Source organism: Agelaius phoeniceus, chromosome 4, assembly GCF_051311805.1.
Source record: "Agelaius phoeniceus isolate bAgePho1 chromosome 4, bAgePho1.hap1, whole genome shotgun sequence".
NCBI classification, from domain to species: domain Eukaryota; kingdom Metazoa; phylum Chordata; class Aves; order Passeriformes; family Icteridae; genus Agelaius; species Agelaius phoeniceus.
Window position 1 is genome coordinate 65,236,656 of NC_135268.1, and position 27,681 is coordinate 65,264,336.

The 27,681-nt window shown below is 39.4% G+C and overlaps 2 protein-coding genes across 5 annotated transcripts in view; one reads left to right on the forward strand and one right to left on the reverse strand.

The window, feature by feature from the left end:
- The window catches only part of GRK4 (G protein-coupled receptor kinase 4), a 38,793-nt gene extending 37,461 nt beyond the window's left edge, over positions 1–1,332 (reverse strand). For 2 of the 3 annotated variants that reach the window (XM_054633194.2, XM_077177776.1), the window contains exon 1: positions 1,049–1,329. In XM_054633194.2, coding sequence (XP_054489169.1) covers positions 1,049–1,100 — 52 coding nt within the window. In that variant the 5' untranslated portion in view covers positions 1,101–1,329. Of the gene's footprint in view, positions 1–1,048 lie in introns of all 3 variants that reach the window. The other variant, XM_054633195.2, reaches the window with a different exon arrangement.
- A 227-nt stretch (positions 1,333–1,559) lies between these two features.
- NOP14 (NOP14 nucleolar protein) lies at positions 1,560–24,744 on the forward strand. 2 transcript variants are annotated; one of them, XM_054632808.2, is made up of 18 exons: positions 1,562–2,070; positions 4,271–4,405; positions 5,149–5,290; positions 5,847–5,992; positions 6,415–6,552; positions 7,731–7,853; positions 8,978–9,109; positions 10,259–10,577; positions 11,854–11,984; positions 12,190–12,275; positions 13,887–14,022; positions 15,901–16,002; positions 16,791–16,944; positions 21,343–21,502; positions 21,839–21,986; positions 22,908–23,026; positions 23,945–24,100; positions 24,450–24,744. In XM_054632808.2, exons 1-18 carry the CDS (start codon positions 1,873–1,875, stop codon positions 24,547–24,549), a joined length of 2,625 nt encoding a protein of 874 aa, XP_054488783.2. In that variant the 5' UTR covers positions 1,562–1,872; the 3' UTR covers positions 24,550–24,744. The 2 variants fall into 2 exon arrangements, 1 of the variants encoding a protein (XP_054488783.2); XR_008534242.2 differs by lacking the exon at positions 22,908–23,026 and having other exon boundaries at positions 1,560–2,070.
- The last annotated feature ends 2,937 nt before the right edge of the window (positions 24,745–27,681 follow it).

Below are 27,681 nucleotides of genomic sequence, written 5' to 3' on the forward strand. Positions count from 1 at the left end.
AAAAGCTGATTTTCCTCTCTTGCTGCTTAAGGCAAATTTAACTGGATACACATATGGCGTAAGTGCCAAACCCATTTAGAGTTGGAGGAACTTGCAAAACATACAGAGGCAGATTCTGCTGCTCTTACTCACTTTAAACAGCTCCAGCCTAACTAATGGGACTTCTCAACACAATTAAGACAAGCAGGATCCAATCCAAAAAGAATATGCACATTTCAAAGCTGAAAAATATACTCTGCACAAAGCACACTGGTAATCCAGGGGGACATTCAAGTGGCCATTTAATGGACAGTTATATACACGAAAAACCAGTAGGACAATCTTAGGTCAGGATGTTTTTTTAAACAGCAGCCACGTGCTATACTAAAACTAATTATCTACCCAAAACGTTTGTTAGCTGGGGGGAGGAATCTGCAGCTCAAGGTGTTCCGGGGAGTCAAACTGTAAGTGTTAATCTAATGGGAAACAGCACACTTTTGGATTAGGATAATACAAAATATTCGACTGCAGAGTACAGGTCACATTCAACAGCTACGTTTTTCACAGGCAGGAATTTCAGCAAGATGGAGTGCAAGGTTTTTCCAGAGAAGATTTATGTCACTTTATCGTTTATATCCATAAGCATTTATATTTATAAACAAACTGGGAACTTACAGATTAACGACCTTTTTAAAACATCCGGTAAAAACACAATTAGAATCGAGGGGGAAGGAGGAAGGGGTGTTTTTTCATAAGCAAAGCCACAAGCCGGTAACTCCGAACAGATCCCGCGGGAGGAGCAGGGCAGGTGCCTCGGGGCACTGCCCGGGACTCTCTGCCCGCCCCGGGAAGGCTCCCGCCGCCACCTCCAGGGGTCCCCGCCCCGACCCCCTGCCCGCAGCCTCTCCTCCCTCCCAGCCTCTTCTCCTCCATCACTTCCTCTCCCCCTCCTCGCGGGCCCCTTTACCCCTCACCTCAGACCCTTTTCCTCCCCCAACATACGTCCTCAGCCCGCCCCGCCTCGAACTCCCGCTTCTCCTCCTTCTTCGCCTCGCCCCGCGGCTCTCACCCTCCCGGGCTTTCAGCAGCACCGTGTTGGCCACGATGTTCTCGATTTCCATGGTCGGGGGCTCCTTCCCCTCAGGGCAGCCGGAGCGGGGGCCGCCCCTACAGCCTCCTTCGCCCCCTCCTCCAGCCCCGCCACCGCCGCGGCGCCAAGCCTCGGCTCATCCGGCCCCAGAGGACCTCAGCACTGCGCTCGCCTCTTCCCCATCACCCGCTGCTCGCCCCGGCACCGCGCTCCCCCTCCCCGAGGGCGGAGACGGAGAGCAGGCAGCGCCCTCCCGCCCCGGCCATGGCTCCTCCGCCCGCCGCAGGCAGCACCGCCCCTGCGCTGCCACCCCCTCACAGCTACCGGGACTGCAAGTCCCAGCGGGCAGAGCGCGGTGTGCGCTGGGGACACGCGCGCGCGATGGCTCCTGGGCCTGCTGGGATATGTAGTGCGTCAGACGTTCCCCGGCCTCGGCCCAAAGCGGGCGGCGAACAGAGCGGTAAATATCGCGGTACTAGGGTAGGGCTCTCGCGAGAGGTGGCCAAGTGGCGGTGCGCATGTGGTAGTGCTGGGTATGGCGGGGTGAGGGGCGCGCTGGGGTCGCGTTGCTCTCGCTTTTCTCTTCTCCCTCTTCTCCTGCGCTCCCTCCTCCGCTCCTCGCCCCTCCGGCTCTCACGGAGCTGTGGCTGAGGGCAGGGGTCAGGCCAAGGCATAATTCGGGGGGTTTTGCACCCCCTCGGCGCCATTTTGCTCTCCCCGTCTGCGCCTCCAGTCTTGGCCCCGCACACTGAGGGCAGAGCCACTGCCTCACCCCCGCGTCCCCACGGGCAGCCGGTGCAGAGATGGGGAAGGCGGCGAAGCGGAAGAAAAAGGTGTCAGTGCCCTCCACTGCAAAGGGCCCCGTGAAGTCGGCCATGGCCGTGGTCAAGAGCAACCCCTTTGAGGTGAAAGTCAACAGGCAGAAGTTTGACATCCTGGGGAGGAAGACCAAAAATGATGTGGGGCTGCCGGGTGTCTCACGGTCCAAGGCCATCAAGAAGGTAAGAGGACATGCAAAGCAGGGAGGAAGAATGGTGTCTGTTGATGTGGGAGATGATAAGGCTGGAGCCCTCTCAGGAGGAATAAGCGCCCAGCTCTGCTGTCACAGCAGGAGGGGCCGGTGACCTCTGAGTGCTCGGGGGGTGATGCAGAGTTCGGGGAATGGCTCTGGCCAGTGCAGCCCCCAGGGCTCAGTAGTGCAGCTCCTCACTATTGCTTGGTGGGCATGGATCTCTTCTCAGGGTACCCACGGCCACAATACATTGGCACGTGTTGTCGGCTGGACCAGGGTCAGTGTTCATGACGTTGGTCGGTTCTGGTCACCCCAGAATGTTCAGCTTTTTGATAATGTCGTAATGGTGATATAATAGTGGAACATTGAAAGAGCACCAAGGTCGGGATACAGTGAGAAATGTGTAGCTACAAAGAAACTACTGTTGATACGGAAAACAAATGCTGGTGATTTTTTGTGCACAGGTTGAATAATCGTGTTGTAGAAGTATGTTGGGATGTAATGATCTGTTTCCTGCTGTCATAAGAATGACCATACGATTTAAGAAGGGTAAATTTTTTACCTTCAACCCTTGTGCCATTTTCATAATGCCTCTTTATCTTTCTCTCTTGCCATCAGTAGCTACCTGACCAAAATCTGTGATGCATAAGGGAGAGTGTGTCATAAAATGCATCTGGGATTCCAGCAGCCTACCTTATTCTTGGGTGAAGCACAGGAGTTTTTAGTGGTCTGTCACTTCACACAAACCAGCAAAGAAGTTTAAACCTATGTAGGTCAAGTTAAAGCTGAAAAAAGGATAATTTGAAAGTATGTCCCTGAGATTCTCTGGCATGTTATGTATATGCTGTTGTTGAACAGAATTTAAAGCACTTACTGGAAGGGCAAATGCAGTGAAAACAAAGAGATTTTATCATGTTATGTGTATTGTGAAAGGTGATGCATTAAGTATTTTCTTTTTTATCAATAGGAGAAGTAATCAAATAATTAAATACAAAAAAAAAAAAGCACAGAAACGCTTTTTGATACCCAATGTTCATATACAGTGTCTTAGCTATAGAGACAGTGTATATAACATTATACACTAATGTATAATGTTCATGTTATACATTATAAATATGTACATATTATACGTTATAAATATGTACATATTATACATTACAAATATGTATAGTAGTCACTGTAAGAAGTAAATAGAAGGTAGAACTGTCACAATATTAGATGAAACCTGAGTTTTAGTGTCATTTACAGCAGCATATGAAAATTGTGAATGTTCAGTGAGGCTGCAGAGTAGGAAGGAGTAGGAGTAGGAAACCCAGCCTTTTCCTTTAGTGCAGCACTTTGTGAGGTTCTGGTAATATGAATGGCACAGTATCTTTTTCACATTGACAGTAAGAATCTGTTCATGTGCTTTAAATAAAAATGGATATTTCTTGGCCTAAACACAGCCAACATTTTTTTTTCTTTAGAAACTATATAATATCTTCAACATGAAATTATAAATTAGCTTTCAGATCTTGTTACTATTAGTCAAGATTTTAGAAAACTTCATGAATGTTGTACATCACATTTTAGGATTTGGGGTTTTATTTCGTAATAAGATAAATCAGATATCTGTCATTAATTATGCATTGGAAAGTAAACCTGTCTCCTTACCTGTCCCAAAAGCACCCAGTAAGTACCTTGGATAGGTGTAATAAGCTTCTTTTACTGACTTGATGCTTGACTTCCCCACACTGAACAGTGACACAGGGATAGATGTGGGGATCCACTCGAGGCTTTTATGTCTTAGATGAAATGACCAAAAAAAGTTCAGCTGACTTTTGCTGGCTTTTTTTGCTTTCTTTAATATGTTATTCTTTGCTTACTAAGCTTGAGACATGTCAGAATTCTTCAGTGTAAATGCACAGGTTTTGTGTGTGATAAAATAAAGGTGAGATATGGTGTAACATTTTATCTTCCCTTGGGTGCTTATAAGAGAACTTAATTTGAATGTATTGTATGAGGTTCCCACCTTTTCTTCATGTTAATTTTTCCTTCTCTTTCATTGCATTCTGGTAAATTATAATTTATAATATGATGGCAATATGAAGATTACTATGGTCACAGGATATTGTGAAGTCTTTTACGTTGGCTTTGGAAGTAGTTACTCTGTTCTTTCAATTTTATCTCCTTTGTCTTTTTCCTTCCAGCGTAATCAAACGTTACTGAAAGAATATAAAGAAAGAGAAAAGACAAATGTGTTTAAAGATAAACGTTTTGGTGAATATAACACCAAAATCACTCCTGAGGAAAAGATGATCAGACGATTCACTCTGGAAAGACAGGTAAATGATTTTAAAAAAGGAAAGAACAAACCAAGCCAAACACAAAGCCACAAGGCACACTTGAATTTTTAGGTTGGGAGCGCCCCCTTAATAGAGGGTTTTGCAGGACAATGCTTTATTTTTGATTTTATAGGTTTGGGACTTAGATTTCATGAAAAAATTTCTATTTATTTTTTCTTTCTGGTTTTGCCAGACAACTGTTTGAAGCAGAGGTTTTTTTGAGCACTGACATGCAAGAAAGCTGGTTATAAGCAGATTCATTGATTAGTTGGTTTTCTCGACTGCTTTGTTTTAGGAGCTAAATTAAGAAAAAGTGGTCACCATCAAGTATATTCAGTAGCTGAGCAGAACTCTGAAACTTGCTGTCATTCTGTAGTGTGAATTGAATGTGCAGTACTATCCTTTCTGCCTCACCATACTCAGTCTCCAGAATTAAGCAGTGTAATTTTTATAGGTTGAAATCTGTTTCATTAGGCCTGAAATGCAGTAGTTAAAAATTGATGTTACTGATACATAAACTTCAGCTTCCCTAAGTTTCCTGGGTTAGTCCATTTGTACATTAGTGTGAGAGACATGACACTCTCTCAATATTGGTCTGACAGTGTTCTTATTCCAGTTAAATTCCAGCAAAACACTGGAATAAGAATCTCTTCAACTAGCACTGAAACTAAAGGCTGTATTATTTTGTTGCTTGGGAACTAAAGATCTTTTGATATTTCATTGGTTTGTTTTTCTGTTCCTAGCAAAATTATGGAAAGAAGAATATCTATAATCTTAATGAAGATGAGGAATTGACTCACTATGGCCAATCTTTGGCAGAAATTGAAAAACTAAATGATATTGTTGATAGTGACAGTGACACAGAAGAAAGAGGAACACTTTCAGGTAAGAAGTGCCAGCTGGTGTTTCACTGGTAATTTCATTACTGGTAAATGTGTCCATCATTTGTTCAGTACTGTCTCTCAGTGAGAGAGAATGTTCTTGGTTGGAATGTTTAAGCCAAATTTGATTACTTCCTAGTCACACACAGACCAGTTGTCTGGATTTTAGCAGGGGTTAAGTGGGGCATACTACTGGCAAGCTTCTTTACTCTGTGAGCTTTTCAGCATAAACATGTACCTGGATTTTGAGCCCTTTGGCCAGAATTTAAAGTGTGAGTTTTCTGGGTGCTTTCTTGCATCTTTAGACCTCCATATTGGATAAATACAGGGCAAAAACATGATCCTACCTCATGCCAAGTGTCTGTCAGTGTAAATTATGTGTCTGACATAATCTCTTTTGGTATAGCCATTCTCATAGGGATGAGACTAATGCATGATTGATTGGTTCAATAGTCAAAATTGCTCCCATTCTCAGAGAATAGGGAGATACTGTCCCAGCAGCAGTTTTGCAGTCATGTGTGGATTTGAAAGATTAACATCCTTCTTTTTTTTTCCCCTAGCTGAATTAACTGCTGCTCACTTTGGAGGGGGTGGAGGCCTCCTTCGTAGAAAAGTATCAAGTGAGCAGCAAGATGAAGAAGAGGAAAAGCCTAAGTCTAGGAAAGAACTCATTGAAGAGATGATAGCCAAATCTAAACAAGAAAAGGTGAGTTTTCAGCCCTGAAGTATAAATGAGCATGATTAAGAAGCTGTCACCATCCCTGTATTTGTAGAATAGAAAAATAGTGGCATAGTAAACAAATGAGGAAGCTGTCTGAGAGGAGTCCAAGCTCCTTGAATAAAGTCTGACTTTGTAGGCATTTTAGATTTAACTTGTATATCTGCCATTGTTTTGTATCCCCAAATCTCCCCTTGTATTCACACCTGCTTTCTGAATGCAATCCTTGTGCCATTCAGCATAGCTCTGTACTTCTTCCACAAAGAATGTTTGCAGCTTCAAAATGTTAAATATTTGAAATAATTCATTTGTTAAATGAATGTTAAATGTGTTTTCATTTGAAGTGGTAAATGCTATGTCATGTCCATCTGAACATAACTGCTGCATTTGTTTTTGTTTTATTTTTCTAGCAAGAGAGGCAAACCCGGAGGGAAAGTGCCTTAGAACTGACAGAAAAACTTGACAAAGACTGGAAGGAAATCCAAAGCCTTATTGCCCGCAAAGCCCCAAAGTCAGAGAGGAAGGACAAGGAAGCAGAAAAACCCAAGGTGAGGTTTTAACAAGACTGATTTCCTTGGTTCTAGTAACTGGAGTTTTGACTTACAGTGGCTGAACTATAAGGCCAAGTTATCACTTCATAAAACAAAATGTTTGCTGCTATTCACATTGAAGGAGTGCTGCAGTTCTAGAACAATCTGATTAGTTGGAGGAATATAGGGATTTGTATGATTTCTCTGATTTTAATTAGTTTGCTTTTCCTTAATTATCAAGTGAGAGACAGATTGCAGACTGAACAATACTCTTGACTACAGCTTATTTGTAGGACAGATAAATTTTCTTGAAGAATTAAAATTGTTGGGAACACTGACTTATTTTGAGTGCCTTTGGAGTGTTCCTTTGATGAAACAACTAGTACTTGACAATAGACATTTCCTTGTTGAAATTGGGCTCTGTCCCTTTCAAAAAGGAATGAAAATAATTTACTTTTGAATAGATATCGTATGGTCTCATGCTTTTTCTATCATTTGTATTCTGTACTAAGGAAATAAACTTTTAAATGTAAGAATAGGCATTCTGTTGGGCTTTTTTATTTTTCTTCTAGAAATGTGTATTTTCTTGCAGAACATCATGAATTTCCATTTATTATTTTGCAGTAGAATCCAGATTTTATAACATCAGTTAACTAGTGCAGTCTTGCATTAAAATTGATCTCAAAGTACAACAGAAGATACCGGGCCAAAAGTTCATATTTCAGTGTATTGATTTTTGGATTTAATTTGCTCCATGGCATGTTGAAGATCATTGAATAGCAGCATCCCTTTTTATTTTCTTTAAGCTACACTTCATGTAGTGGAACTAGCAAAGGCTTATCTCATGTGACAGTGTAAAGTGAAATGTAAATTATTAATTTATTAATTCTGGCTGTGTTTTGAGGGTTTTTAAAGTAATATGTAATCCAGTTATTTTTTAAGATACTCTTTCAAAGTTTTTCAGTTGTGAGTAACTTAAGTAAGGAAAGGGGAAATTCCAGGAGAATTTCTCTTCAACTATTCTTACCATTCCTTATCTTAATTCTGAGCTGAGTGTTTTTGCAGCTTGCTTTGGAAGCAGTCTTTTCCTTTTATCTTAACAGTCTGATTATTAGCTGTTAGTCTGGCAGAGGGATGGCTGCAAAGCAGAATAATGAAACTTAAGATAATAAACAATTGCATAAATATTTCTTTAGCCTGATGAATACGATATGATTGTTCGAGAACTTGGATTTGAGATGAAAGCAAAACCTTCAGAAAGGCTGAAGACAGAAGAAGAATTGGCCAAAGAGGAGCAGGCCCGACTCCAGAAGCTCGAGGTATACCATTTATGGCTGAGATTGTTTGGGGCCTGTCTTTTGGGAATGACTGCTTAAATTCATTCCTTGACCTTAGATTGTAAGTGGCTGTACTGGACTGCAATTCGTCAGAGGGGGAATTCAGGAAATCTTCTGTTTGTGTTTGTAATCTGATACTAAAACAACAAAAAAACCCCATAGGCCTAGTATGAGACTGTAGAGGTTTATGAAATGAGTCAATCTTCCTTCAATAAAAATGGAATGTTACTTTGATTTGCCTTTAAATGTTTTAAATTATTCAGAGTTGAGAGGTGCTCCTAAGTTAGTGGAGTATCATGTTGCACAGCAGTTAAATTAATACACTGGGCAAGTCTTTTATTGCTCTCTTCTGTTGTTGCAAGAGCCTTTCAGTGGTAGCATGAGCATAGCTTTGCTTTGCAGAGGGATGTGAATGTCTTGGAAATGTTGTATGCTATTTCTGTTACCTGGAGTGCTGAGTCTTACAGGAAGATGGAATAATTTGGTAAATGTTTCACTCTTTTTTTCTTTGTTTTGGTATACTAAGAACGCATTTAAGACTCTAGGGAATTCGGTACCTTCAGATTACATCAGAGCAGCTCAGTGTCTAATAGCAGAACAGAGAGATACTTCTTTATTTTTTACTCTTACCATCTTAGAGTAGTTTGATGCTCAGTCCATATCCCAAAAATCTTAGGATATGGTTGTGTTCACTACAAGCTTGTTACACACACATGAAACAGATGAACACTGTGGAATCCTGAAACACTCTAGAAGCTTTTATTTTTTAGTAATGATGTCCCATAAGCAAAAGAGATAAATTTTAAAATAAGACAACACAATGCTTCTGGTTAACCCAGTTTTAAAGCTTTTAAATAAGCTAATCCAATTGACTGTGTGCTCTTATCAGACTGTACTCCCTACAAAAAGAAAGATATTCTCAGCTTTTGCCCATAATTTCTCAAGTGCTGGGTTTTTTTCTTTACACCAACTCTTTGAGTAATCCAAATTAACTGGTTTTTCCTTGTGTTTCCCTAGCTGTAGTATTTGAGAGATGTGTTTTGGTGTGGTTACCTGATTGATGCCAATGTCTCACCTCTGTGTGTGGTATTCCTTGTGAAACACAGGCAGATCGATTACGTCGCATGCGTGGGATAGATGAAGAGGCAAATCAAAAGAGACCCAGCCACATGTCAGCTGATGATCTAGCTGATGGCTTTATCCTGGATAAAGATGACAGACGTCTATTGTCTTACAAGGTAAGGTTTAAAATTGATGAATTTGCAGAGGTCTGTAAAGAAGATTAGGAAAAACAGTTGGCAAGTGAACTCTGTGGAGACATTTAGTTCAATCTCCTGCTCAGAGCAGGGTCAGCTATGAAATCACCAGTTTACTCAGATCTAGTCTGTCCTTGGAAAATCTCCAAGAATGGAGGCTGCTCAGAGAGATGTGCACTGGCTGCCCTTACTGTGAGGAGGTTTTTTTAATGTCCAGGCTAAATAAGCCCAGGTCTGCCTCTCCTCACAGAGCAGGTACCCCAGCCCCCAGTAGTCTTGGTGGCTTTCTACTGAATTTGCTGCAGTTTATCAATCTCTTTATTGTATTTGAAGGCTCAAAACTGAGTGCTGTGTTCTGTGTGGTCTTACAAGTGTCAAGTCCCTTGACTACTATATTCTTGCTATTATAGTAGCTTTCTCTGCCACTGGCCTGCTGGGTTGAAGAGGAGGCTCTTTGGCATTTCGGATTTTGTTTTTTGTTGTTTTGTTTTTTAATTTTCACTGTATTGATTGAGGTTCCACTGAATTTCAGTCTGAAGATGAGTAGATTTCTGACATGTCTTTGATTAAAGTGGCAGAGCAACATAACCTTAAAGCTGATATTACCAGTCTCCCTGACTGTGGTGCACATGTGTGCTGATTCTGTCCTCTCATACACAAGTAACAAGGGAACTGCTGCTCTCCCTGAAGGGGACAATACCAATTGGGAATGTGAATTTAAACTGATGATTAGTAAAATCAGGATGGGACCAAATATGTATCTGATCTGCTATTTTAACACATAGAGGGAACATATTTTTGTACAAAAAATGTTCCTGTAAGTGATGTTGAAGTCTTTTTTTATATCATCTGCTAGTTTTCCTTCTGTGTGGTTTCTTTTGTTCCTCATATACTATCTCTTCTTCTTCCAATTTCTTCCAGCCCCTTGAAAATACCCTACTTTTTTATATCTGTATGTATGTTCTCTCCCTAATATCCTTTATTGGCTGGCACTGCTAGCATTCACTGCTTGGTCAGGGTAGCAAGGCTCAAATGCTCTTGATGCCTATTTAAGATAGCTTTGCATGGTGATTGTGTTGAGGTGCTGTCACTTTATCATTATTTTAACTAGATTGTTTTCTCTACGGACAGGATGGAAAAATTAATATTGAAAATGAGGAGGAGAAAGGGGAGGAAGGAGAGGAAGAAGAAGAGGAGGGAGAGGAGGAAGGAGAGGAAGGAGATAATGAGAATGAAGAAGAAAGTCAGGAAGAATCTGCAAGTGAAGATGAGGAGGATGATGCTGCAGATGGCCACTCTGATCTTGAATCTGATCTTGAGAGTGAAGGAGAAGCTGCAGAGAACAAAGAAGAGAATAAACACAAGGCAAATGAAAATGAATCACAGAATGTGGAGAAATTAGATCCAAAGAGAGAAGCTGCCAAATCAGAGCTTCCCTATACATTTGCTGGTAAGCAAAGGACTGATACAGAGATCCCTTGTTGGCAGGGGTTTGTAACAGCCAGTCAGTTTCTCTGCCCTCTAGGTTTTACATTCATTCATGAAATTTTGCTTCATAGTTGTCCTCTACTATTCAAAGAGCAGCCAGTAACTGCTCTTCTTAGTGAGCAAACCTAATCGTGCTTGGAGAAGTAGGAACCAGATCTGTTTCATCCCAGAGCAGTTTCTGTGCCTCTGAGCAGCATCAGAATTGGAAGATAAAAACAGGGCAGTAAAATAAAAATACCTGTGCTCCTTTCTTAAGGCAACCAGCTTATCCAATCCATAGTGCTACTGTTTTACCTAAGAGAAGCCAGAACAGTATTCTGTGATCTATACTTACAGTTTCTCTGGTGTTTGGACTGGCATTTTTGTCAGAAGATGCTTGGAGAGACAAGATTCTGAAGTTGAATCCCTGTGATGTAACACTGAGTTATTGTAGAGACACTCAGAGTCTGACTGGTCTTGGGTCCATGCCTAGCAGGAAGGAGGAGACATGTTTCAAGTAGTACACAAAACATTCATTCATATTAAGTACATAATTCATCTAACTATTGTCCTAGTGTAGATTTCTCCAACAAAAGTATCTGTTGCAAGATTAAACAACCTTTCAAACAACTTCCTTAAGTGCTTGTGTTTTTCCATCCAAAGAAGATGACTTACTACACAAAGCCTTCTGAATTGCATTCAGGATTTGCTTTAACCAGAAAGCAGTCATATTAAAATAACTCAAAAAAACCCAACTAGTTAGGATGTCTTCTAGTATGTTGAATTCTGTAAAAAACTAAATATATGTCAGGGTTGTTGGATTTTTGGTTTTTTAAAATAATTTTCTACTTGTTGCCATATTGTTACTTTTCTTAATGTTCTTCACACAAAAGGTAATTGGGTGTGAATTAAACCTAAAGGTAAATGTATTATGCTAAATTTTTGGTTGAATGTTTGTTTAGGTTTGATTCTGCTCTGTGTCAACATAGTTGTGCTGCTCAGCATACATGGTAAATAGAGCATGACTTGAGTTTTAAGCATTGAAGAACATGTTATTTTCTGACTTGTGTTCATAGGAATAATTCAATATATATGCTAATAGAGTATTAGTGTTTAAAAGTTAATTATTTAAAACATTTCTGGTGTCTTTCTTTCTGAACAATATAATTTTCAGATTGGAAATTTGGTGCACATTCACTTGAATTAAAGATGTAAAGTTTGAGATTTTTGTGTGGCCAATTTCTGTTTTTATTTTCTAGTTCCTGAGTCCTACGAGACATTCAAGTCTTTATTGGCTGGAAGAACAATAGAACAACAGCTTATTATATTGGAGAGGATTCAGAAATGCAATCATCCAAGCCTTGCAGTGGGAAACAAAGCAAAGTTGGAAGTATGTTTTGTTTTATGTTTAAAATAACTTCTAATTCCAGAGTAAGTTTTAGTAAGTATTTAGGGAGCAGTATAAAATATATATGCTCCTATGTTGTGAGTAACAATAGAATTAACATGATAATCTTAATTTTCTAAGTCTGTATCACTGTTAAAGAATATGTACAATGAAGAAAAGCTTCATAATGTTAACATATTTCTTGCAGAAATTGTTTGGCTTCCTTTTGGAATATATTGGAGAGTTGGCAACTCTGGATTTACCAGAGCTCAGAACAATTGACAAACTGGTCCTGTAAGTATTAAATCCTATGGATTTTTGCTCCTTCAGGGTTTAAAGAGAAAAGCTACCTAGAGCAAAGCTTTTAGCTTGTTGCTTGTTTCAGATATCCTGTAGAACTCGTTGGCAGCTGGTAACTCTTAGCCTTTATGTTTTAACTTTGTTTCACATGTTACTTGATCTATTAATTGTACCAAGAGATTTTCAAAACCTCAGAACATATTTTTTGATGTGCAAGATGCTTTTTGTGGGTAGTGGATAAGTAATACCATATATGCATGAAACTCTTGTCTAGGAGGCTATTTGGACAGCTGTTCAAGGATTTTAAGCTTTGCGCTGACACTGTGCAGTTTCTGTTGCAATCTCTGTTTTTTCCATGGGTTTAGTTCTGTGAATTCACTCAGAGATCTGGATGAAAATGGAATTAAAGTGCTGCAGTAAGCTCATCTGGAAGTTCCAGCTGAACACTTTGCAGGAAGTTGTCAGTTTGGCACTGTTGTCTTCAAGTACCTGACAGGCAGTTAGGCTGTGAGGAGAGAGCCAAGTTTGTCTCAGAGGTGTACAGCAAAGGACAAGAGTCAGTGGGCAAGGGCTGCAGCAAGGGAAATTGCAATTAGATTTCAAGAAAAAAAATCTCAGAAAAGGTACTGAACATTAAAATTAGTTTCCCAGAGAAGCTGTGAAGATGGAGAAAACTGAGCAAAGCTATGAGCAACCTGATCCAGCTTTGAAGTTAGCCATGCTTTGTCCGGGGTCTGCATCAGATGATCTCCAAAGGTCCCTTCCAAACAAAATTGCTCTGTGGTTCTTATCTTGACTTTCCAGGATAGGCAGGTTTCTTTCAAGTTATTTTTATGTAGTTTTCAGCATATTTTTTTCATTTCCTACTAAAGTCAGTAAGTTTTTCAGAACCTGTTCCGTGCAGTATTACATTCATTGCTCTGTTGCATTCAACAGGAAGAGTGCTGACCCATTGATACTGTCACACATGGTTTGTACCAAAGATTAAATATATTTTGATTGTCTTCTAGAACTGGGATATATTAATATCTCTGCAGACAAATTTCAGTGAAAAATGCTGGGAGACCAAACAGATTCAGGCTCTAGATTGCATATGCCTGTAGGCACTAAGCATAGGCCAGGAGCTGATCTAACTTTCTGTTTGGGTTTTTTTTTTCTTGTTTGCAGTAATAATTTTGCTAACCACATTGCTGCCTTACATGTTGTTTAATATTGCCTAAGAGTGTTTAGAATAGTGGGCTGTCTAGTGTAAGCCAGCATACTTCACTGAAGTAATATCTAAAGTCAGGAGATTCAGAAGGATACATCATAACCATAGCAAATGATTTAAGAGTGTATTTTAAAGTTTAAAATTATTTTTCATCTAAGATTTAGAAACCTACAACTCAGGAATTCTCAGAAGGCCAAATGAAAAATACATGTCTCTGTAAACTAAAGTATTACAATAATAATTTATATTCTAAAAAAGGAATATTTGTTGCAGGCAATTTGTCATTGTTACAATACAGATGGAACACAAGAAATCTTCCTATGGGTGCTTAAAAATCAATTTTTTATTAACATCAGTGGCATAACTTGATTATGACTTAACTTTCTTGTTAATAGGCCATTGTACAATCTTTGCCAGATGTTTCCTGAGGCAGCCAGTGACACTATCAGGTTTATCCTTCGAGACGCTGCACACGATCTGGAAGAAGTAATTGAAGTCAAAGGCCGTGCAACACTTCCAGGCTTAGACACGGTAACAAATCCACATTGCTGGGATAATCTCTTTGCATTAGTGAGAATGGTAATAAGTGCAGAATGACATTATGTGGTGAATTATCAGCATCTATGACATTCTAGGCTTTTTGATATTTTAAAATGCCTTTCTGGAGATAAGTTGTAACAAAAACGCCCACTACAAAAACACCCCACCCCTAAGAAACAAACAAACAATACACACACACATTCTTCAGAATAAAAGTGTGACTGTGGAATTAATAAGGGGAAAGATCTTAAAATTATCTCTCCAGTCTTCATAGCAGAACACTGTTTGTTTTCCTGATGAAACTTAAGTTGGTAGTTTTAGGAAGAAGTGATACTATCAGTTATGTTGTGACTTCTTTAATTATGTTAAGTACAAATGTTTAAAAAATGTGCTCCATAGAAATGCAATATCTCTGCAATATCTCTTGGGTTAAAAAAAAAACAAAAATAAAAAACACCCAACCAAAACAAAAAACAAACTAAGAGAGTATTATTATGGATATAAAATTACAACATTTCTTAGTACTTTATATATGATAATGTCCAAATTAGTGACTTGGAAAGAATCTCTTTCCTTGTTGTATTGGTAATAGCCCATTTTCACTTGCCATGTTAAATGTGAACAGATTCCTTTTACAGTGTCTAAGTAAATGGCTCTTGGAGAATTCAAGAAGAGAGCATAGGAAAATGAGTATTTTTAAATTGTAGTAAAGTTTCAAAGACAAACCATAAATCTAATTCAGAGGGAGCTACTTGTTTTCTATCAGCTTGATGAATTGCTGCTGCCTAATGGAATAAGTAGACTATTGAAGGAAAATGGACTGAAGCCTTGGTTCTTACAGCTTGGAAGATATATTGAGTTGTTTTGAAGAGTCTTTGTTCAGGATATTTGGGGTTTGCAGGAAATGTATTGTCAAGAGCTTTTAACTTTATTTTTAATTTGTCACTGTCACACTTAGAACACCAGTCACAGTTCTGGCTTTCATTCCCTTCACTGCACTTTGCCAGGTTGCAGGCCATCATTATCTTTTAAAGTGGAATTATATCACTTTGTACTCTCAAAGCACTTGTTTGAATGATCAACTGTCTTAGTATCAGATCAGCTGTCAGCTATTAGATCAGCTGTCTTAGTAGGCTTTTCATATGCTTGCTGTTATTTTGCCCTGCAATTCAGAATATTTAGTAACCAAAACACTTCAGGAGAGTATTTGTTCACAATTGAGGAGGAGCAGAGAGGAAGCAATGAAACTTTACTTCCATCTGCTTTACTGTGTAAATATCCACTTAAATAATTTTCATAATTACCTTGCAGCTGATGTTAATTTCCATATGATCTTGGCAGGTCACTCAAATCCCCTTCAATTAAAATGCACCTAATCACTGCTTAGTTCTTTTGCCTGCAACTGTTTGTTGGTGTGTGCCAGTGCCTGAGGACTCTGATCACTTCATTGTCTGTGTTGAGGACTGGTTTGAAAGGTGTCCCAGGTCCTGTGTGGCCACGTGCTCCTGTGTTTGTGGTGTGAGAGTATGTGACTGTGATGAGCTGAAGGGGATCAGATGGGGTTCTCATGGAGTAAAGGGGGTTGGGAGGCACAGTTCCTTCTTAGTTGTTCTTTCAGCTGCCTCAATCCAATATTAGACCTATAATGGATGTCTCATATGGATATTCCTTTTTCTCATCTAGCTTCAACAGTTGTCTCAATAAATGAGTCGTGTATATCATACCAGATTTCTCAAAATTATGTATATTGTAGTATTTTTGACAACTGTGTAGCAGTTATTCATTCAAAAGTTACATATGTATAAAGTCAAGATCCTGGGAATAATGTCTTAACTATATTTTGCCTTATTCTGTTTTATGTGCAATCAGCTAATTTATTTGAAAATTGTATCTCTGCTGTTTCCAACTTCTGACTTCTGGCACCCAGTTGTAACACCTGCTTTTATGTACATGAGTCAGCTACTTACTAAGGTATGTCTGTGATGTTGTACCTCAGGATTATATTATACATATATTCTTTCTTCCTCAGACTTCCAATATGTGTGTTAGTATTAATGTATATAGTGGAAATGTGCTTGCAAAGGTAGCTCTGTGTTTGGTATAGCCACAGATAGTAATTGGAAGAAAGGGTGAAGAGGAAAACACCCTTGCAGGCTATAGTCCAACTCACAAAACCATATCTCTTCAATTTTTCAAGCTGTCACAAAGTAATTCCTTCTATGGTAAATTACATGGGACTAATGGAACAGACTGAATACAATCTGAAGTCATTCATTAGTGGTTTCTTTTCCATATATTGCATTTCTTCATACTTGAGAGGTTTTTTACTTAAAAATTGGCAGTGTTTGTTTTCCTTGAAAATGTACCTAATGCAGTGCATTGAGTTAAAATATGTCCTTCTTTTTCTATGCTAATATCCTGTTTGTATGTTTCAAAAGTCTTGAGCTAATTGCTCCATTGCTGCCAAGTCGCTCAGAGCCTTTTATTTCACTGATTCATTTCTGAAGGATTTATTGTTTGTGGTTTAGCACCTTCTAGTGGCTAAATGAGTTCTGATAAACCTGTTACTCAGTTCTGCAGGTACTCTTCAGTTAAGGACAAGGGAAAGCCAGTGCAGTTCTCATCAAAGATCAAAGGCTGTAATTTTATAGACTTCAAATGCTTACAATGTGGTTCATAATTCCTCTTTTTGGGAGAACCTGTATTTGTGATGTATAGACTTTTAATTAGGAATATTTTGTTCTTTTTATTTCTTTTAGTGTCGCATTACAACATTGCAAGATGTTATTAAAGGGTTGTTTATATGCTGCTTGTTCCTGGAATATGTATCTCTCTCCAGAAGATTTGTACCAGAACTCATCAATTTCCTTCTTGGAATACTTCACATCTCTCTACCCAAAAGCCAGGCCCAGGGTGAGTTTGTTTAGAGTAAATGAGTATTTCATTTAGAGTCCATTTTAGTATTGGGGTTCATCTTTTAAATTTTTTAAATACGAATATTTCACCCTGATTTCATTGGTTTTGAACAAAAGGCCAAAATCATCTGCAAGTTCAGCCAAACACAACCTTGATTCTTGGGCATCTTGTTATGAACTAGATCCTCTCATGTTGTTGGCAGGAAGGAAAGGCCTGAAGTTATTAAAGGAAATGAGCTCATGTTGGCCACAGTGCAGTATTTTTGCAGTGTTGTCATTCTAAACGGACTATGAGATTGGACTGTGCTCTGAAATTCAGAGTTCCTAATGGATTCCTGATGAATACCCTGTAAGCTCTCAGTGAGGCAGCAGCTCATGCTGCAGGTAGCCTTATTCTTCAGCTAATAGCCATATCACCTAAATGAGAGATGTATATCACAAAGCTGCTGTTTTTCCCTTATTTCACATGGATTTGCAGTACTGTCATAGAGGGCAGCTATCCCCACAACCAGGATTAGTAAAGTAAGTGTGTAAACTTGGCAATTTGCACAGACAACAGGGATAACAAAATTATCTTTTCAGTGTGATCCCTATGTTAGCAATTTTTTTTTATTTTGCCGGTCTCTCTTCAATTTTTTTCCTTTATTAGTTTCTGTCTTTAAAGTTGTTCTGGTTCTGGAGCTCTTTTTGTTGACCAGTTCAGTGACAGTAATTTACTTTTGAGGAGTTTTGTCAGAGCATAGTAACTAATTCATGTGTTAATATTTCTGTCTGGGCACAGCATGCAGGAGGAGACTCTGCAGGCAGGATATTACCAAGTGAAAATTGGAATTATTTGATAAACTCACAAGATATCTGGGATTTGATGAACTACACACTACGTATTAGTATGTTTACACCTCTTGATAAGATCCTTAAGTGTCTGTTCTCTAAATAGTCCTCAGTCTGCTGAGGAAGGTTTAGCTTCTGTCAGTGTTCCAGTACTTCAGTAGGCAGCTCCCTTCCTTTCCCTTCAAGACTTTTTTGCCTTTCCATGCTGCCTTTTTTTTCCCATTTTGAATTTTTGAGCTACTACTGATCCCTTTTCTCAACAAACCTATCACTGCAGTTTCACCTTTATTATCTGGCATGGCTGTACTCCACTGACCTTTCCCTAGCTGCTTCTCACAGCTTAGCAGTTTCCTCTGAAGTGTGAGCCAAGGTTACACAGCTGGGCTGCATCAGAGCTAAGCCCTGGATTCTCAGAACACCAACAGCTGAGCCCTTAGAAGGAAGTGGGAAGAGGTTATGGAGTGGGTGGGTTACATAGTACTGAAAGTATTCTCTCCTTTATGTATATTAGCAATATTTAATCTGCAGAGAGTTTTGGTAAAATTATAATACAGGACTCTACAAAATTAGAGAAGATACTTGAAAAATTTTAGTGGTAATCATTGATCAATTGTTACCTTGTTTAAAATATTTCTTTGTATTTCTGTTAATGATTTTGAGCTAGTTAAGTTTGCATGGTGTTGATTTCTGTGCAGTAAGAAAAACCTCAGTAAAAGATACATAAGAGGCCCAGTGTTCTCTTTGAGAACTTTCCAGTCAGTGTTGATGTTTTGAAGTTCCCAAGGTATCCAATTGTGTTATTTAAATATTGATGGTGGAAGTTTTTCTGGTAGTTGTGATGGTTTAGCTATCAACAGAGAATATTTTAAAATAAGTAGGCATGGAGCTCTGGAATGTTGATGCACTGTCACACAAAAAAAAATTCTCAGGGTTCAATTTTAACATTAAGTAGAGTCAGCAAATAAACTCTTAATGTTTTAGTTTTATTCTCTTGATCCATAAATTTCTCACATGAGAAAGATATTTGGAATGCAGCTTCATAAGAGACTGAAATACAATCTGATTTAGAGTAAAAACTATTACCTTAAAAAAGAAAACCTGTAGGTGGAGGGAGTGGGAAGGAGTTGTCATGGTTGATAGCTTTAGCTAATTGAATTGTTAATGAGATCTGCTCTCCTCTCACAAGTAAAGCAGATAATAAAACTCACATATCTTAGTTCCTGATCTTGCATAAGCCTGTGTGTGTCATGATGTCTTATAACTTTGGGTCCCAAACCTTAAAAACCTTTATTTAAATACTGTCTTCTGGCCTGTCTTTGAAGAGCCATGTACAGGTTGTAGAATATGTAAATAATCTGAACTTAAAGTTTGAAAAAGTTTTGAAGTCAATTCCACTGCAAGCTTGCAGGACATAAGGAAAACTAACAGGGGAAAAAGACCCCAAGGTCCAGCACAGAGAATGCAAATTATTTTGTCCCTTAGCCAAGAAATTTCTCAGATGCTTCCTTCATATTGCTGTATAAGTAGTTTCACAGATCAGCTTGTGATGTGTGCCTAGGGATTCTTTAGTGTTTTCCATCTGCCCTGCTCCATGTATATTCTGTGTTCCATGCTCCTCCTGTTTTAAACCCCCTCAGCTGGAGTGGGAGAGGTTTACAGTGTGTCTGAGGGCCCTGCTGTGGGCTCACAGGGGAGGCTCTGGGGCTGCAGCTGTGGAGCAGCTCTCCCTGCTCCAGCTCACTGTGCCCCATGACCACCTTCTGGCCAAAGCCCTCTGCCTGTGACCCCATGGCAAAGTCCTGTACCTGCCCTGTCCTTTTAAGTACATCCAGTGCTCCATCCTGGGCCAAAGCTGCAGTTTCACTGTGCATCCTGTTTCCCACAGGGCAAATGTGAACCTACATGTCTTAACTTTCCCCATCCACAGAATGAATCAAAGAATCACAGAGTGGTTTGAGTTGAAAGGGACCTCAAAGGCCATCTAATTCCAACCCCCCCTGCCATGGGCAGGGGGTACCTTCACTAGACCAGGTTGCTCAAAGCCTTATCCAACCTGGTCTTCAACACTTCCAGGGCTGGGGCATCCACAACATCTCTGGGTAGCCTGTAGTCCAGTGTCTCACCACTCCCATAATGAAGAGTTTCTTCTTTTTATCTAGTGTAAATCTACCCTCTGTCAGTTTAAAACTGTTACCCTCATCTTATCACTATACTTCCTGATAAAGAGTTCCTCTCCATCTTTCCTGTAAGCCTCATTTAAGTACTGGAAGGTTGCTGTAAGGTCTCCTCAGGGCCTTCTCTAGCCTGAACAACCCCAGCTCCCTCAAATTGGAAGTGCTCTGGTCATCTTCATGACCCTCCTCTGGATGCTCCTGAGCCAGGTCTGTGTCCTTCTCTGGGAACCTCAGAGCTGAACACATTCCTTCAAGTGGGATCCCGTGACAGTGAAGTAGAGAAGAAGAATCCCCTCCCTCAACTTGCTGAGCTTTTGTTGCAGCCCAGGATGCCTTGGCTTTCTGGGCTGCAGGGGCACATTGTTAGCTCAGAATTCAGGTTCTCATCCGCCAGTATCCCGAGTCCTCTGCAAAGCTGCTCTTCATCCATCATACTGCCCAGTCTGTGTCCATGTGCAGGATTGGCCCCACTCACATGCAGAACCTCCCAGTCTGTCTTACTGAACTGCATGAGGTTCACATGATGCCACCTCTGAAGCCTGTCAGGGTCCCTCTGGGTGGCATCCCCTTCCCATGGAGTATCAAGCACACCACTCACCCTGGTGTCACCTGCAGGCTTGCTGAGAGTGCACTCAGTCCCATTGTCTGTGTCCCCAGCCAAGATGTTCAGTAACAGTGGTCCTAGGACAGACCCCTGAGGGACCCTCCTCATAACTGATCTCCATCCAGACATGGAGCCATTGGCCACAATTGTGGCTCTGCCCATGCAGATAATTGCTTATCTACTGAATCATGCACCTGTCAAATTCATGCCTCTCCAGTTTAGAGACCAGGATGTTGTTCAGGACAGTCTCAAATGCTTTGTACAAATCCAGGTATGCGATATCAGTCGCTCTTTCCTTACCCATCAGTGCTGTAATCCTGTCATAGAAGGCCACCAAACCTGTCAGGCACAATGTGCCCTCAATGAAGCCATGGTGCCTGTCACTGAGTACTTCTGTGTTTTGCATGTGTCACTGGGAACTACAGCTTTTCAAATATGAAAGTGGTTTAGGAGCTTTATCTTGCCAGTTTCCTCAGGACCCTCAGATGCCCAAGGTCCCAGGGAGCTGAGCACATTCAGGTTCCTTAGTTTCAAACCTGACTTTTTACAGTGGACAGTACTTGGTTCTGCCAGTCCCTGCCTTTGGATTCTGTGACTTGGGCAGTGTGACTAGAGCACTGACCTATGTTCCTGTGCTCCAGTGTTTTCCATGGTTTTAGAAAAAATTAATACAGCTAGAAGTATTTTGAAAGGCAGTACAATTAAAAATGTAAAATGAGTTGGCTGTTTTTCTTCAGAAGGAATGCGTACAAGTGACCTTGTTTAATGACTGTTCTTGGTTTTTTAGGCTATACTGTAGTGCATCCATTTACACCAGTGGGGAAAAATCTAGAATTGCTGTTGGTGTGTGATAAGGAGGATCTGAAAAGTTGGGAAAAGCAAAATGTGCCATTGAGTATTGTGACTAGATTAAAGGAAGCCAGCAGAACAGAGATAAATCATACCAGGTACGTAAGAAGTGCAGAACAGAAAAAATAGCAAATCATCTGTTGTGTTATGTCAGTGACAGTGCTCTTTAGAACTAAAAACAAGACTAGTGGATAGTTCTGCTGTCTTCAGTGCACTGACATAAAGATTTGTTGCTGATGGAATTCTTTTGGTATTTGCTTAGGAGAGAGAAATTTTTAGTCTGAATTAACAACTATTTCCAGTTGTAGCTGGTTCTGCCAAGCAATCTTAATGGATTCTGCTAACAGTCCAAATTTAATTAATTCAGTTGATTTTATTTGAAAATCCATTGCAGTTTTTGCATCTGAAATTGTTAATTTTTTGTGCATTAACAGGTTATCATGTCTAGCCCTGTGTTTTGACCTTATTAAAAAATGTTCAGCTCTCTATGAATCTTTACCATCATTCCATGAAATAATGCATCCTGTCAGAATAGTCCTTACACAACATATACCAGTTAATGAATATCCTGAAAAAATGCAGGTATGTATTCCTCAGGATTTAAATAATTTATATATTTGATTTATTAATAAATTCTGTGATCTTCATCCGTGCATAAACAAAAAAACCAAGTATAAGCATTAATTTTTTTGAGGTTCAGGCATTTTGATGTTCCTGTGGAAAAAACAAAAGAACAGAGAATATTTAGAAAAGGTATTTTTCCATTGTATATGTTGTCTTGCCTATTTAAATGAAGAGAACAGCACTTGGCTTGTAATAATGTAGCATTCCATGAGTGACATAATTTATAAGAGTAAGATGGACATCTGGTTGCTCTCGTACTTTTGTAGTGAATCTGTAAGACCTTGGTAAAATAAATACATGTACCAAACTGGGGAGGTAAAACTTATAACTGTGTAGGTAAAATGAACATAAATAAGCCTGGTCAGTACCTTACCTTGGACAGTTGCTGATTTTCTAGAAATGAGATTCACATTTTTAATCTGTCTCTTCTGAATGTAGCAAAATCATCTTTTCCTCAAAGAAGCATCATAAAATGTCCTTAGAGAACAAAGTTTTACTCAGATGAAGCCAAATGGCCTATGTTTTGTGCCATCAAAATAAAAAAAAAAAAACAACAACTAGTCATTGTTAAAATTACCATGAAAGGAAGAGTCTGAGTTAAACTGCCTTTAGTCTTGCTTCTTCCTCTGTTAGGCAAAACTTCCAGCAGGCAGAGTTGTCTTATTGTTCATGATACCATTTTAATAGACTTCCAAAGGCTTTTAAGAATTATCCATCTTGGATTGCAGCATGTCAGTGTTAGCAGTGTCCTAATGAGTAGCTGTGACTTAACCCAGGAAAAAAAATGCATGGGGAGAGCATTACTGTTGATTCAGTTTACAATAGCTTTTGATTTATGGTGGCTTTGATATGCTTTTACAATTTGTTCTGCATTTTCAGGAATGGTATCACAGTGCTCTGAAAGAGCTGGAGAACAAAGTAAAACACTATACCCCACTGATATGTGAGAAAAAGAAGCCAGTGCCATTGAAACAGTATACTCCTAAAATTGTGAAAGTGTAAGTAAAGAACACTGGCTGCAAAGGAAAAGGGCATTTAAACCTTAAGATTCGTAGCAAGCTAGAATGGATTTGGAAAGCAGGACACAAAGCAACTGTTTTTCAGCTAGATTTTGTGTATAATTCACAAGGGGACATCTATTTGTGTGGTAGGGAGGGGGAAAAAAAGGGAAGGAATTTTAAGAACAAATATTATCTTGTAGGAAAAATAGCACTGAAAGTCAACTCCTGCTCATATAATGAATTATAAATGAACAAATTTCAAGATTATTAGATTGTTATTATATGGTCAGGTGCTTTACTGAATACTCTGTCAGGCTCTCAAGTCAGAAGGATAAGAGTGAGTAGTTCATAAGGTACATGAAATATATGATGGTAAGAGATGGATGGTGAAAAACACTAATTAGTTTTGTAGATAATAGAACAGTGTTCTATTTAGGAAATCTGCTTTATATTGGCTGCTGAATTATTTAGCCATACTGGTTATCTACAGGGGCACAAAGTGTCTACTTTTATTTATTCTAATAATTGAAGAGGACAGCTTTGCTCTGCCATACACACTTATCCCCAAGTAATTGATCAGACTTCTTCTGTAAAATGCATCTGCTGAGAAGATCTGCAGAAATTTAAGATGTATGGGTAGGTTCCATCTTTCTTCAGATGTCTTCCATTCTTCTAGTCTAGATTTTTCAGTCTGTTCAAAGTGCAGGCTGCAGATGGGGAATTGAAGTGCAGTTACAAGGTCTGCTGAGTGTTTTTCCAGTGTGTTCATTGGGCAACTTCTTATTTTGCAACTTATCCATATAATATGCAGGAATTAAAATACTGAGTTAGTTTTCGTACAAAACCTCTCCTTATAAATATGAAAAAGTTGTGGGTTTAAGGTGTTCTGTGCTTATACATGCATTCTTATTTCAGCTTAGAGTTTGGAAGGAAGCAGGCAGGCAGCAAGAAGGAGCAAGAAAGGAAGCAGCTGATCCAGAGGCACAAACGTGAGCTCAAAGGAGCCATCCGTGAGATTCGGAAAGACAACCAATACCTGGCTAGAATGCAGCTCTCAGAAATCATGGACAGGTAATGTAGCCTTTGGCTCAGCACCACTTTGGGGCTTGTCCTGCCATGTGTTCATTTCTTCACTGTGGGCCAGGACTGACATAAATGTGCAACCATACTAAACTGAAATAAAATGGGACAATTTGAGGAAAAGCAAACATTTTCAATAGGGATTATTTAAAGTGTTTTCAACTTTGTGGTTTCATTTCTCTAATTTAAGAGGATGCAAAATGTTTTCATTTAAATGGTGTGTTGGTGAAATTAAGGAATTGTTGGACTTTTTATTAATTAATAATTATTCTTAAGTAAACTTATTTTCCCTAAAATAATATTTCTGAAATGTTTTATATGTTGAATGTTTGTTTTACAGAGATGCAGCCAGAAAAAGAAAAGTGAAAGAGCTTCTTGGTAGCCTTGCTACACAGGAAGGTGAATGGAAAGCAATGAAAAGGAAAAAATGGAAGAATTAATTGGGACTATCTACAGCAGGAAGCTTCCTGCCATATGAAACACCCCAATCATGGCTTTTCAACAGATTTTAATTGCATTTTTTGGATGCATTCCTTTTGAGGAGAAAACATCATGGGATCTGTTTGAAAAAATGAACCTGCTTATTAGGAAAATCCACAACTTTTCATAAGGAAAATAAAAATAACACTTTTGTACGTGGCATGCTTCTGTTTTATTTTAATGAGAACATTTGGACAAGCAATCAGAATTCTAAATCTAAAACCTGATCACACACACCTAACTTGAACTATACACACACACACACACAGATTCTACATCAGAAACCTGTTACTTCAAGCTGGTGACAGGTCAGTGGTGAGGTTCCATTTCAGGGCCAGTTCTCTTCAACAGCTTCATCAACGACTTGGGCACCAGCCTCGACGCTCCATTGAGTATTTCTGCTGAAGACACTGAACTGGGAGGAGCTGCTGACCCCCTCAGAGGCAGAGGGGCCCTGCAGGGAGATTTTGACATTCACCAACCATGTGAAATTCAACGAGGTCAAGTGCTGGATTCTGCACCTGGGATGGAGCAGCTCTGGATGTACAGACAGCCTGGGGAATGGGGGGCTGGAGAGCAGTGCCATGGGGCTCCTGGGCAGTGGAGAGTGGAACATGAGCCAGCAGTGCCCTCCAGCCAGGAGGGACATCCCTGTCCTGGGAACATCAGGCCTGGCATGGCCAGCAGGGCAAGGGAGGGATTGTCCCACTCTGCTGGGGGCTGGGGCAGCCTCACCTCGAGTGCTGGATATAAAAGCCCCAAGAGAGTGAACAAAGGTGAATGAAGGGCCTTGAGGGGAAATCCATGTGAGGAGTGGCTGAGGGCACTTGGTCTGTTCAGCCTGGAGGAGAACAAGGAGAGACCCCACTGCAGTTACACCTTCCTTGTGAGGGGAAGGGAGGGACAGGCACTTCTCTTCTGACACCACTCTTCTGTGTGCTGACAGTGACAGGACTCAGGGAATGGTCTCAAGTTGTGTCAGGGGTAGTTTGGATATTGGGAAAAAGTTCATCTGAAACATCTCCCCTGGGAAGTGGTCACAGCACCAAGCCTGACAGAGTTCAAGAAATTCTTGGGCACATGGTATGACTCTTGGGGAGCTCTGTCCTGCTCCTGTTAGGACATCCTATGATCTTTTTTTAATGTTGAATAGTTGCAGGCAGCTCTCATAATGATAATGTAATTTAAACAGTAACATTTTAATTAGTCTGTACCATCAGGACATGCTAAATTGTGTGTTGAGTAAAGGTATCAATTCTTAAGTAAAAGTCCTTTGTTAAAGCTGTACATTCATTTTTTCAGTAAGTTTTGAATTGAGCACAGCTCTGAAGTTCTTAGTAATCTAGGGTGATTAATTGGAATTCCTCATTGTATTCAGAACTGTCTGACTTAAGAGAACAGTGATATCCTTAACTTCCTTCCACTTAATTTATCATGTATGTCTCATCACTGATAACTGCCCAGCATGACTTTGAAAAACATTTGCTCTTCAAAAAGAGCCAGTAAATACTTCTAACACTTTCTTTTTATACTGTATTTGCAAAGAACCATTGCAATGGGACAAAGATTATCACAATTACTGATGGGTGCTAATCTGAACTAGGTTCACTGGTCAGGTATTCATTTAATATTTGGTAAATTCAGTGATAGTTGTTATGCATTGAACAAAACTAATGTTTCCATGGAAAACTGTTAGGAAAATAAAATTCCCTTTTATATTAACTTTTCAATTTCAATCTGAAAGACTTCTATATAAACTATAAAATAAGACCTGTATTAAGAATGAACTAAGGACCGTGGTTCTTTACAAAAACAAACCTCCAAAGTTCCCTCCATTTTCAAATGCTGTTCCTAGATCTGATCTGTGTTTTGGCCAATGGGTACCTGAGACATTGTAATGTTCTACCTACTGTTCATGAAGAAAAACTTACACACTGTCAGTTAATAAGGTTTAACAGGCTTGGTTGTTTTGGACTGGCTTAGAATGTTTTCTTTGTTCTGTTTTCTGGGGTTTTTGGTTTGATGGTTTTTGGGTGTTTTTTTGGGATGTGGGTTTTTTGGTTGGGGTTTTTTTGTTGTGGTTGATTGGTTGGTTTGAGGTTTTTTTTTCAAATTAAACGTGTAATGGAAGCAGGACTAAAACTAGGAAGGGCTGAGTTGAAACACAGCCTTTACATTTAGTCTCTAATTACAAAACTCTCTTTGTTAGGCAAGTCTTGTTCCTTAAAAGAGAAAAGCACTTTATTGGAGGAAAAGGCTTTTATTAACTGTCAGTATAACTAGTAATGCAAGTAATATGTAATCATCATCATCTTTTTTGGTTTGCAAAAGCACTTCTATTAAGTGTTAAAATAGGCAAGATGCTAAGTACTTGTGGGGAAGATACTTGTCTCATGCAAAAATTAGTAAGATTCATATGTTTGAAATCCAGTCACACTTAAAAAATTCATTTTCAGTTAGTTTTGCTGATTTTGGAAAAGTTATCTTCTGAAACCTCAAAGGAATCTCAGAAGATTAGTATACCTTCTGGTTTTTTTCCATTTGGCACAGTAGGAATTTTTTTCTTTAAAACAAAATTTTTTTAAGTCAAGAACTTGAGAGTGAAGTAATGAAGGAGCTAACTTCCTATTTTATGCTATAAATCAGTACCTTCAGCTTGGAGTTTTAGTCACAGTCTATACAGCACAAATAAACTGTTAAAAAGTACTACTATTTATTTATCTGACTTCAGCAGTAGCTTCAGAGATTTTGTCCAGCAGGGTATTAGAATCACAGAGGAGCTGACAGAGGCACTTTGATCCTGATTTTTGATACCACTTGTAGCTGCTTTTTATTCCTCAGTAAGGGAAGAAAGAGGGTAGAGACACAATGATAATGTTTCTGGGACAGGACATGTTCTGGGACAAGAGAATGATCAGGATTGTCTTGTGATGCTAATAAACAAAAATGAAGAAAGAGGAAACCTCAGCTGGTAGACTTCCTCAACTGTTTTGGAATGTCAGACTGAAAGTAATTCTGTTTGAAATCTTGTTGAATGAGAATCACTGTATGCACTTTTACAAATTATATTGTCAATTTTTAAAGTCAGATTT